Genomic DNA, 12,321 nt, shown 5'->3' on the forward strand with positions numbered 1-12,321 from the left:
CTGCTACCCTCTGCATGTCTAGGGTCTTCCTGTCTCCACTGTCTCCTCAGAGAACAGACCTGGGCTGGGAAGATGATCAAGCCACACAAGGCCCAGAGAGCTGAGAACCTGCCCAGAGGCCCTTAAGGTCCCAGTCCTTGGAAGCACTCATAGGGATCAGCTGGCCTCGCCTAAGCCTCTGGGTACTCAGAGACCCTACATTCTTACCCCTAGAAGCTGAGTTCCGGAACCAGAGTCCAGGGTCAGGAGGGAAAGGTTCCCCACTTGCTCTGAACAGAAAGGAAGGACAAGTGGGCTCCCCAAGGAAGGCTTAGGAAACACATGTGTGCATGTGGGAGGGGAGGAGGAAGGGAGAGGAAATGTGTAAGACAGCGGGTGAGAATGTGTAACAGAATACACGAGTGTGTAAGACTATATGTGAGTACGTGTATTGGAGAAAATGGGAGAGTATGTGGGAAAGGCTGTGTGTAAAGGTGGGGAAGACAGTCTGTGTGCCTGTGTGTGCACACATGTGCACATGCATTCAGCCCTCTAATCCCCTCCTTACCTCCGCTCGTTGCCAAACAGACGGGCCACCTCTTCCCTGCCAGGGCTCCGGGCCCGAGTGCTACGCTCCAACCGCCTTCTTTCCACCTGGAAGGCTTCTCGGTGGCTGATCCTGATGGCCTTAGGGACGTCGGCCAGGGTGGCATACTGCCTGCTGGCTTTAAAGGCAAGGGTGCACCCCAGTCTCTCTGCTCCCCGCCCCCCAGTGCTGCTGGAGTCCATGTGAGCGGGGGGCTGGCTGGCCACATCCAGAGAGCTGAGGTAGCTGCTGCAGACCATTCGACAGGGGGGTCGAGGACCTGGGGAAGGAAGGGGATGACCAAGCTCCTGGGAGGGCGGTCCGGGGCCACTATACCTGTTATTGGGAATGCTGGGGCTGGGAGGGGAGACTGGCTGGGGCAGCTGCTGCTCCTCGGCTTTCAAGTCCTGCTTGGTCTTCTCCAAGGAGAAGTAGCCGCTTTCCACCCGGACTTTGCGGCCATAGTCCATGCGGTCGCTGCTCATGGTGCTCTCCTCTGGGGGGAGGTAGGAGACACACTCAGCCTGCTGCCATCTTGGGTTTCTAAGGATGTTTTTAAAAGTCCACACAGATCCAAACACAGACCTTCTTTCTACCTCCATCTCCAAAGGCCAATGTGGTTCCCCAAGGGCAGGCAGAGGATGGGAATACATTTCTTTCCCATTGTGCCCCATCCACTCCTCCCCTAGCTTGGCTTACTCACAGCCAGACTGTCAGGGAGCCCTACACTTCCAGACTGGGGACATGAGTGAAAGAGCAGGCTCCTCCTCCTGGCAAAAAATGTTGTCCTACGAACAACTACTTCTTACCAAATATCAAGGAGGAACCAACTTTTAGTAAATTCTGGGGAGGGAAAGGGTAGAGAACATTTATGGAAACCAGAGGCATAAATGAATTTTAGATACAGATGGGTGTGTGCTACCAAATGAGGACTGAGGCCACGTATGGCCAGAGCAAGCGCAAAGCACGTTTTGGCCTGAATGAGCTGGGTCAGTCACAATCATCCAGTTGTCTTCAATAATCTGGACAAAGTATAAATAGGAAAGGCCAGGTTGTGTATTGTAGAGCCTTCAATGGCTTGGATAAGGGAAGGAGGCAGAGGCAGCTGCCCTGCTTCTGCTCAGGCAACTCCAAAGTGCTCGATGGGGAAAGCATGGTGGTGCCAACTGTTCTCTCTCTCTGGCACTGTCTTCCCCTACTTCTCTTAGGGGCCTGGCAGAATGAGACAGTGAGGATAAGGGGAAGACAACCCTAACTTATAGGAGACCGTTCTGCATGCCATGGGCCCAGCTCCCAGTGGAAAGCGAGGTCCGATGCACAGGACCCATGTCCACGGATAGGTTCTCCCGTGGGGAATCAGGCCTGCATTGTACCTGGGCCACTTGAGTACTTGAGACTTGCTTTTGCTAAAACTCCCTCACCCTAAATTGAGGCAGCAAGTGCTTACTATATACTTCCTAAAGTTTGTGCTAAACCTCCCCAGTATGGATTGCAACCGGTTCAACCACTTTGCCCTTGGTCTGCAACAACCTTCACTTTGAAGTAATTAGTGGCATCCTTTCCTTTGTTTTCTGTAAAAAGTAACTACCTAAAGTGAACCTTGCGTAGTAAATGAGGACCGTCATGTAATGTGCACAGAAAAGCAATAAAAACCTGTCAAGGCAAGGCTCGGTGTGTTCTCCTCTGAAGAGAGTGGCCATGCTGTCCCTTTTCCTCCACAGGACTCGGTAGTCCATGTGAATTTGTCTCATATCTCATCCATCACGCCACGGACCTCATGAGCCGGGGTCCACGTCACTAACTACTGCTGCTCTCGGGACACAGTGGACTCTTCTGCAGTTCACTTGGCCATGAAGACAAAGCAGCCACACTGGACAGGACATAGAGGCCTCCTAATACACAGACCTTGTCACAGAGCATGTGGACTCTCACAATGCCTGTCTGGGCTGACTGAACAGGGGCTACCCTCCTTCACGGACAGGACTCCAGAGCTAGAGGGGCCAAATCCAAGCTGGAGCCCAGGAATCCCAGCCCCACCAGGCCAGGCCCTGCCCAGGGCTGATGAATAGAGAAGGTGAGAGAGCCCGAGCAGGGGCTCACGACCAAGCTGTGCAGGCTCCGAGTGGCCCCAGGGCCAGCTCTGTAGGGATAAAGGCCTCTTTCAGCACTTCAGAGGTGAGCACTTGAGCCAACCTGGCCACTGCTTACCATCTTTGCCCTCCAGCCCAGATTCCCTCAGGGTGCTGGTCGCAGGAGGCTGGCTCTGGCTGGGACTCTGAGCTGGATTCAGGCTACTCCCATCTGGCTGGTCCTTGGCCCTCATTTCCTCCTGCCAGAGTGTGGACTTGGTGGTGGGGACTTTCTCCGCACTGGGGATGCTGCTGCTGGTGGTGGTGACGGCCATCTTGGCCGGCCCTGGCTCCTGGGGGAGAGAGTGGTGTCTGTTCAGTCACAAGAGCACACAGCCTGAGCTGGTGCACAGGTCTTGGGTGCCTGGGTGTGGCTACCGGGGGAAATACCAAGATCAACTATACAATATCAGGGTCCAGAGTTCCCAGAATGGGAAGGCTCAGAAAACAGAGATGCCCTAGTCAGGGTAGAAAGTCCTTCTGGATGGCAGTGTGGCCTTTTCTTCTCTGCAGCGCCAGCAAGCAGCCCCAAAGTGCTTGGTCCTGTAAGCCTCAGGCCAGTCTCGGCAAATACATACAGCAAAGGTTTCGATTTTCTGCTCATCGCCTTAACACCAAATTCATTCAAGTTTTTCCTGCCCACAAACCCAGACATAGCCCAGAGCAGCAGACCAGGCATTAAAGACCACAAGTGGCTAGTTCAGAGCCTGTCATTCCTAGACTTCCAAGTGCTTAGGATATGACTAAAGGCAGCTGAGATGGGGAGAAGAAAGAACACACCATGAGACGGGTCTGCTGGGGGTAAATGAAAAGCACGTGTACACACAGCATCCACATTAGGGCCAAACCTTGGCCTCACCTACTCTCTTATTTTTGGTCCTAGGATGTTAAAATGAAACATCTGGGATACTATATAAAGGAAAGAGTCATTAGATGCAAACAAAACATACCAGTTAAATCTGCTCCCATCCCTTCCCATCCAAACAAGCTCAACAGGACTTTGCAGCAGACTCTGCAGCCCAGACAGGGGCAGTTTCAGTCCCATCTGTCCGGGTCAGATGAGTGCTGCTCCACAGGAGAAGCAGCTGTGTGGGAGGCACTTAGACACAGGGAGTCCAATTCCAGAGTACACAGAGAACCTTCACTCAGCACTGCAAACCAGAGCCCAGGCAAGGGTGGGGCAGGACCACCACCTTCCCTGCAGTACCAGCTCGCACCTTGGCACAAGCCCCCTGCCTGTCTCAAGGCCCTGGGTGCCTGCTGCTAAGAGGGTTAAATGGCTTTGGAGGCCTCTCAAAAGTGAGGTACATCTTAACTGTTTTCTCCAAAACCTGAGGAATAGTGTATGAGTGCCTACCATCCCACTCCCATCCTAGTGGCCAAGTTTCATGATCAGAAACCTACTTTAATGTAGCCGGGATATGGGGCCTTGTGAAGGTTACAGACAATCAATAGAGGTTTTGTGTGTGTGCATGCAGACCCAGCACAACCACCAGTGGATTATTTATTAACAACTGCTGGCATCAACTACATTGGGCTCTGGCTCGGCACTATCAACATCCAGTCCACAGCAGCTGAACTCACAGGGGAGAGAGAGGAAGCCTGCACAGCCCGTAAGGGGAAAAGTGAGGCTCCAAGCATTTCTCAGTCCCAGGCACCCACAGAAACAAGAGAAAGGCCCAGGATGGCATGGGGAGGTTTGCCTTGGACGGATATCCTAGAAGACCCACTGAGAAATCCAGGTACCATGTGTCCCAACATGAGACGATGGTCATTTTGCTGGGTCGAAGCTTTCTATAGCTTTGCAAGGGTTCCAGACCTCATGGGAAAGATAAAGCCAGGATGCTTTTTCCCACAAACTCGAGACACATATGACTTATCACTGTGCCAAAACTGCCCGCAGACCTAATTCCCAGGCTGGAGATTCCTGAGAGCTTTGACTCCCTCAAAAGAAGTAGACTTCTTGGAGAAAAACAGTGATGGTTTCTAAGTTTCCTGAGGGCTCCAACAGAACCACTGACCTAAGAAGACCCACCTGCAGGGCCACCTGTCTCTCTAGTCAGCACACTGACCTCTTACTCCATGCCATGCCCCCTCTCAGCAACCCAGGGCCTTCTGCCCCAAAGGCCAGAAACCAGAAGCTGGGCTGCCTTTAGTGGGTTTAGGGTGGAGTTGGATTCCTCCTGCAGAGCTGGGCAGGGGTAATGTGAAGACCATTCTTGGCGAATCGATCCCCTCTGTGGAAGGGATGCTAGACCAGGACAGGCAGAGGTTGCCAAAAAGTGCCAAAGAGTAGGGAGCAGGCGGCTGTGCCCATGAGGGCCATGGCCCTGGCTGCCAGTACCCTGAGCCCCACCCTGTTGGTAAAGTGCCTGTGGCACATGCACACCCCTCTTTGATGCTTGGGATGACCCTAGCACTGGGGAGGAGTAGGGTGATAGGGATCTCCAGAGAGAAAAGTCCAGGCCTGAGATCCAAGAGGCCGTGACTGGGCACTTAGGCAACATAAGCACTAAACAGCTTATAGACCCAGATCTGGCCCTGGGTTTCCCACCTTGTGTAAGGCCAGTAGCAGCTACAGGTCCCTGCCCATGCTCCCCACTTCTGGTAGATTTTCCCAGAGTATGAGGGCTCTGAACAGTGGCCAAGGTCCATGGGGAGTTTTTTTCTCCTGTGGTAGTCCTGCTTCCTCTTGCCTCTGGGCCAAGTGAGCAGGAACAGAGGGACAGTCTGGCAACAGGAACAAAGCCACACTGGCTTCCAGTAGAGGGTGGGTAATGAGGGGAAGTCTGGTCTCTGGGTAACACTGCTTTTCTTTCTCAGAGCAGGTATGTGGAGGGTAAGATGAGGTACCAGCCAGGCCAGGGCTGCATGGTGCCAACCTCTGCCCCCCACACTGTCACTGCTGTGGCAAAGAGGATGCTGAGGTTCATGCTGACCCACACCCTGGCTGCTTGTACAAGAGGAAGGAGTGGAAGCACTAGGTTTTCTATGTGTTAGTCCCTGTGTGGCTGGGACAGCTGCACTGCTCAGGACTGTCAACACTGTGATAGTCTATGCTGTTTATCTGGCTGCTCAGAAAGGGTTTTCATAGCAGGGAGCAACGACAAAACAGGGTAAGAAGGGGGCTTCTGCATCCTCTGTGTGCTAAGCAGACCCCTTCTTTGGAGGGGGTTTCATTGAAAGCCTTCCTTTCTACTTCCAAGGCATGAAAACTGACCCAATGGGAGGAAAGGCTCTGACCTGGAGCAGGGTGTAGTAGTAGGCTCCCAAGTAGAAAAGAAGATGCCTAAGAAGAGGTGGCACCTCACAACACAGGTGGTCTGAGAAGAGCTGAGTGGATCAAAGGAGCCAGCCTTCCAGAGCCCTACTTGATAAAGCCCGCCCCCTCCCCAGCCTACACACCTGGCTAGGGAAACACATGGCCCCTGGTCTCCCAGCTCTGGAATTTGAGGGGAGGACAGTAAGATCTCCATTCTCCCTGTCCTGGTCATACAAAGAGTATATTATTGTTCCTTCTCTAGATTTCCTGGCACCAAGAAAAGCAGAAGTCTTTCCTCCTGGAGTAAACAGGGCCCCGATAAGAAGCATTTCCCAGGAATCCATGCCTTCCAGACCCAGGCTTCAAAGGCTCTGGTTGGGCAAGCCTTTCTCCTCCTCCTGCCTCCTCCATGGCCCAGAGGCTGTGCGCCCTCTGATGTTCTCAGCAAACCACTGGGTGCCTGTACTCTTTGTAGCTCCCACTTCCAATTGCCTGCGACACTTCTTGAAGGGGAATCCTGGGCTCTCTGCCTGAGTTGCCAGATAGCAGGGTGCAGCAGAGAATGCTTCTAGCTCCCCATTGATTTATCTGAAGCTAACCAGGGCCATGGAAAAAGAGGCCAGAGTGTGTGGTCCTGGGTTCTTGTTTCCATAGGGGCCCCTAAGGCTTTAGGCTTCCCCCATAGTCCCATCTGACACCAGAATACCTTTAGCTCCAGGCTGTGGAGGGCAAGCCAGCCCAGAGATCCCCCAACTCTCCTCTGGAGAGGCCCACATCACCCCATGGGACAGCCTTACAAGAAGCATGAACCCTGATAACAGTTCAGCTTCCAGAAACTAGTGGCCTCAAATAGAATGCTCTGGAAAGCAAGGGGCATAATGAAGAAACCCTGGGAGGGGCAGAGTAGAGGAGGCTGGGACCTCAGGAGCCAGCAAGCAGCCCCTCCCAGCATGTTCTCTGCCCGCCCCCGCCCCAGCAGCAGGCAGGACAGATAGCAGAAGGGACACATGCTGTGCACTACTGATCCTCAGCACCTGCCCCCCGCCCCCTCCCCACTGGAAACCTCCTAGGGAAGCCCCAAGCACTCAAGCAGACCACCCATGCTGTCCCAGTAATGGATCCTTCCCTGTGGCTCAGAGAGGAGCATGTAGCCTACATGCCATCAGGAGGAAGGGGGGACATGCTGGCTGATGACCTCCTCAGCTCTCACCTGACGCTTTCCTCAACCCCCCATTTTCAGCTGGGTCATGAGGCCTTCTAACCTCCCAGAGTGTTCTCACTTCTCCCCAGCTTCACCTCAGGGAAGCTATCTAGCAAACCCATTACCTACCTGTGGTGTAGGAGGCTCCACTTTCCGCTTCTTCTTCTGGTTCTGCTTATTGGTCCTGGGATAAATCATGAGCATTTCTAACCATCTGGGGAGAAAAGAGAAGAGAGGAGGTCAGATCCCTGCTCTTAAGGGATTAGGACCCTGCTCTGATGAGTGGTCCAAGCATTTGTTGTGTGGGTCCAGGCTTCACCCTGTGGCCAGGTTTCATACCAGCTCAGATTAGAGCCTGCCACTGCCAGAGCAGGAAGTGCCAGCAGCATAGGCAGGATAGACACAGACTGCTGAGACCAGGCTTGGATGCTGACCCTGCAATGACCACTGTGATGATGTGGTCAGAGATGATGTGAGCTCCACCCAGGTGGAGAGGCAGGGTTGATCACTGGCCTCAGAGTGCAAGACATGTCACTGTTTCCATCACTGTCCTTATCTTCAGGGCTTAGACCCAATCCTGTAACTGTCCTCCAGAATGGATTTGGTTAGCGCACAGTTGGGTTGCAACTGGGGGCCATTTAGGGCTCTCAAAGCAGAAATAAGGAGACTTGCAACAAAAGTTCCCCACAGCAGGTCACTTCAGGGGCTGAGCAAGCAGCTGACCTCCTCCACCCATTTGCCCACCTCTGGGCCATACCTATATGAGAGGGAACCCCTAAAACCCCAAGAATGATCTTTTAGCAGGCCCCTTGTAGCACAGGCTTCCCCTGCTAGGCAAGTGTTCTAGGAACCCATCTGTATCAGTATACCAACTAGTGTTGTTGTGAGAGGCTGCGTTTGACCTCAGTGAATTTTTTTGAAGACTCATTTGCCCATTTCATGATAGGTAATTGATAAGCATACCTCTCCATACCATGCTGAGTATTCAGCAGTTTTTGACCAAAAATGGCATGGCCCCCATGCTCCACCCTCCCTATTCACCTGATCTTGCCCTGAGATACTTTTTTGGTTGTTTCCTCAGGTGAAAAAAAGTCCTCAGTAGGAAACGTTTTGCCACTGTGGAAGAGGTGAAACAAAAAAAATGGCACAAGCACTAAAAGGCATCAAAATCAACAAGTGCAAAAACTGTTTTGAGGAGTGGAAAAACGTCTTGATAGGTATAGTGCATCAAATGGAGAGTACTTTGAAGGTGACTGCAGTTTGAACATGTAGGGATACGTAATTTTTTATAAATTCCCCTTTTGTGGGGAGGGAGTCCCCGTCGTACGGTGAGGGCACTGGGCACCTTGGCCATGGTGAAGCCTTGCAGAACTGCCCAGGAACCCACATGCTGAAAAGATCACTCAGATCAGTATCAGGACAGGCAGCAGGGGAGCATAGGAAGAGCAGAGGGCTTTCATCTGGTATCTGCTATGCTGTAATCACAACCCTGCATGTCTCCTAGCCCCTGAGCTTCAGTCATCGTCTCTGGAACCAGGGTCTACATTAGGCCCTGATATGACCACTGCCTGCCTCACTGGAGGTTTGTTAACATCTGGGTTAGAGGAAGAGGGGTAGGAGGAATGGAGGTCAGGAGAGGGCGTGGTGGTGAAGAATGGCCCAGGGCTCTCTCCAGAGGGGATGGTACTGCAGAAACACTGGTCTACTTCTTCCCAGAATACTAGGTTCCAGATTAGGTCTGCTGCTAGCCTGTGACCAGGGCCAGGTTGTGGGGTTGAGCTGCAATGTGAGGTAGAGTCTGCACTGGGAGCACCCTGGCTGGAGGCTACTGTGACCACTGGCACTCCAAGCTGGGACACAGAGAAGGGCTGGGGTTGTTAGCACTCAGAGGTACTTCTTTAATTTGGGGTTGAAAGAGGCCTGGCCAATGGCCTTCTGGGACAGCCTCAGGAGGGTGTGCTAGTTGTTTAGGTGACAGCTGGTGGCCAGGAAAGTAAGTTTGGGAGTGGGGAATCATAGGAATCAGTGGGAGCTAGGGGTTACCCTCAGCCCAACCCAGATTTACTCCTCCAAAAGCCTTCTCAGCCTCATCTCTCTTCTCTGCCTTAAAGGATGAGTGAATCCTCTCTAAGACCCAGTGCCTGTGCTCCAGCCACACATGCTCACTGTGCCTGTACCACATGCGCTGGACCATACAGAGCCAATAGCAGATATCCCAGGAGCAGACACTCCCAGAAGGCAGATGTTGCAAGGGCTCAGGAGCCCAAGCTCAGCCCTTCTGGACTGTCAGCTACCTGAAAACCTGGGCCCTCTTTCCACTTCCTAGGGTTTTCCCTAAGCCTCTGCATAGGGGTATGCTCAGGGCAGTGATGACCCAGAGACTTTCTATTCTTCCACTTGGACAAAAGAGCCAGTATGCACAGCAGCCCTGGAATGACTCCTGTGAGTGGGCACTGGGCACGACAAACACGACGTGGCCTCCATTGTCAAGGGCCTAGCCCTGGCTGAGGAAGCAGATGTGCACACAATCTTTTTCTTTTATAAGAGCCAGCAGATGGAGCCAAACACCTTGCAGGAGAGGGCTTCCTGGAACAGTGGACACTCAAGTCAACTTTAATAGCCTAAATGTCTAGGGATTATTTCAGACTGAGGACACAGAGACGGGGCACAGCTGAGGAATGTATAGTGACAAGCACCTCAGTGCTTAGGGTGGAGGGAGTGAGGCTGGAGGGCTGGAAAAAGTCACCAGGGCAGCCAAGGAACTTGGACTTGACCCCCAGGTAATAGGATTTAGGTAGGAGAGAGGCAAAATTACAGTGCTTTAAGACTCAGCCCATTGTGGTCGAGTGATGGAAGGTTAAGGTGTAGTGAGAAGAAAGGAGGGAAACCAGTGAGAGGCTTAAGGAAGGCATGGCAGCCCCAGAAGCAGGTCTGTGCCAGCAGAGGAGAGGCTCCAAGCAGGCAGGACCCTGGGGCAGCCTTGGCAAGTGGGTGCACATGGATGAAGCAAAGGCAATGGAAGGTGAAGCCAGTTTCTGGTGTGGTGACTGGGCATAGTGGTGCTGTCTGTAAGTGGAGAGAGGGGACTCAGAAAAGCAGACGTACTTAGGGAAGAAAGTGATGGAAATGCCACTCAACTGTGCCAAAAGAACCTAGTCCAGGGCCCTGCTGGTGGACAGGGAGCACCGCCTCCCAAAATGCAGAACAGACTCACCCGCTGATTATCTCCTTGGTCTCTGCCCGAATGAAATGCTCCTTCTCAGGCGTGAGAATGCACAAGGAGAACTTCTGGCCCGTCCGGCCCTCTCCGTCCACCACATCTGTGCACTGGTTCATGTTGATGGTGCCCTGAGGGAGGGTTGTGGGCTGCAAGAAGATGAGGCAGGGACACTCAGAAACCAGCTCTGAAGAGGCGCAGTTAAGGCAGCATGAACCATCCCCACATCCCCAAGCCCTTTCTGACTCTTGTGGCTTCATGACAAGCACCTGAGCATGGACCCCCAATTACAAGAGAGGCACAGGGTGTGCTCTGCCTCACCCTGACCCTCAAAGCTCCACTCCCTACTTGTCCCCCACCCCCGGAAGGAGGGTGACAGGCCTGCTCTTCTCAGAGGATACCCAGCTGGACATTCCTTCCTCCCTGGAAAACAATATCCCAGCTGGTAATGGGGAAGGAGGAGAGACAGGAAGGGGACCACTCCCTGAGGACAGCTGGGAGAACAGAGGCAGCTAAAAGCCTGGTCTTTGAGAGGTTACTCATCTAAGAAGGCAGTGAAAAAAAAAGCTCCAGAGGGGGTGATTTCAAAATAGCAAGGTTATTTTTAGAGGCAAGGACAGGGCCAGAGAGAAGCCACATCCTTGAAGGCAGGCTGGGAGGCTGGAGGCCAAGCCCGCCAGAGGCAAGTGAACTACCATCACCTTCTCGGCCTGCAAGGCTGCCTAGCTAGCGCTGGAACAACAAATAGTAACTTCTTTTCGTTTTCTGACAGCAAAGTGATTACACATTGAAATTAGGGACAGAACACCAAAAACAAGAAAAGAAGACTTTAAGAAATACCTACTGAAGTGAAGGGTTAACCGAGAGGACATTCCTGCACAGCCATTGTTTTCACTGGGCACATGGCCACCAACTATAGACAAGATATCCCAGCCAGCCCTGAAGCTGGATATGATCACAGGACTCTGTTACCAACTGCTCGGCAAGGCTTCTCTGTGTGCAAAAGGAGGGCTCTACCTCCTTCCAGAAGTGTCAATAAAAGGCAAGGGCATAACAAGCTAGGACTGAAGGAAATGAACATTATTCAATGCCTGTGTGTCAGGATCTCACAAGTACCTCTTCCATGCCCACTTAAATATGGCTTACCATGAGGCAGGCATTGTCTAGTCCTATTACATCTGCAGGAAAGGGAGCAGAGAGAGCAGCAGTCACTAACGGAAGGAAACTAGTTCAGGTCCACACCGAGAGCTGCCATGAAAACATTGCCTTCTGTGTCTACCAGCAGCACCTCTAGGATGCCTCTCACTGTCCTGTGTGCTTACTGAATGCTACACTTGGTCCCACAACCTTCCAAGCCTAGCAATACTGTCACCCCACTATTTGCCCCCTCACTATTCTGCCCTCAGCTATGTCTCCCACATGCACAGAGCTGGGTAAATTCAACCAGAGGTATCCACACAGCCCCCAGGCCTGAGTCAGGCCTCCGTTGCCGTGCCGGAGCAAGCCATACCCATCTCCATTCTCAGCACCAAGAGAGAGCTGCTCCTTAACAATCCAAGTCCCACGTGCCTGCCTGGGCCTTGTGCTAGGAGAGCAAGGGCAAATATCTAGGCTGTAGCCCAAATCCAGCAAGGAAACTCCTCACCCCCAGTGCTGTCAGCAGAGAAGCCAGCTCTGTCCAACTACGTCCCTGCCCTAATTCTGCATCTCCAGAGGGTAGGAATCCAGGCCTTCCACAAGGCTGAACATTACCTACTTTTGCTCATTTCATTTTCTGAAAAAGTGATGGCTGTTTGCAGGCCAACCAGCTCTGCTATGTTGCCAAGTTATGGGTTCAGTCCTTGCCTGGCAATGTCACCAATAGCCCTCTAGCTATCTGGGGAACTCTGGACCTCTTCTGGCCTCTGTAGTGCACCAGCCTACATGACAGAGCTGCTAAATGGCTAA

At 52.7% G+C, this 12,321-nt stretch overlaps 1 protein-coding gene across 5 annotated transcripts in view; it reads right to left on the bottom strand.

Moving 5' to 3' along the window:
- Positions 1-12,321, bottom strand: part of LOC123809196 (myosin phosphatase Rho interacting protein) — a 171,970-nt gene that overhangs the window by 72,151 nt on the left and 87,498 nt on the right. For 3 of the 5 annotated variants that reach the window (XM_045824110.1, XM_045824111.1, XM_045824109.1), the window contains exons 4-7: positions 10,372-10,523; positions 7,287-7,371; positions 2,774-2,987; positions 902-1,061 (exon numbers count right to left, since the gene is read on the bottom strand). In XM_045824110.1, the coding sequence (XP_045680066.1) occupies positions 902-1,061; positions 2,774-2,987; positions 7,287-7,371; positions 10,372-10,523 (611 nt within the window). Of the gene's footprint in view, positions 1-547; positions 1,062-2,773; positions 2,988-7,286; positions 7,372-10,371; positions 10,524-12,321 lie in introns of all 5 variants that reach the window. The other 2 variants (XM_045824107.1, XM_045824108.1) reach the window with 1 other exon arrangement.

This window comes from Phyllostomus hastatus, unplaced genomic scaffold, assembly GCF_019186645.2.
Source record: "Phyllostomus hastatus isolate PE091 unplaced genomic scaffold, TTU_PhHast_1.1 phas_scaffold_55, whole genome shotgun sequence".
Lineage (NCBI taxonomy): Eukaryota > Metazoa > Chordata > Mammalia > Chiroptera > Phyllostomidae > Phyllostomus > Phyllostomus hastatus.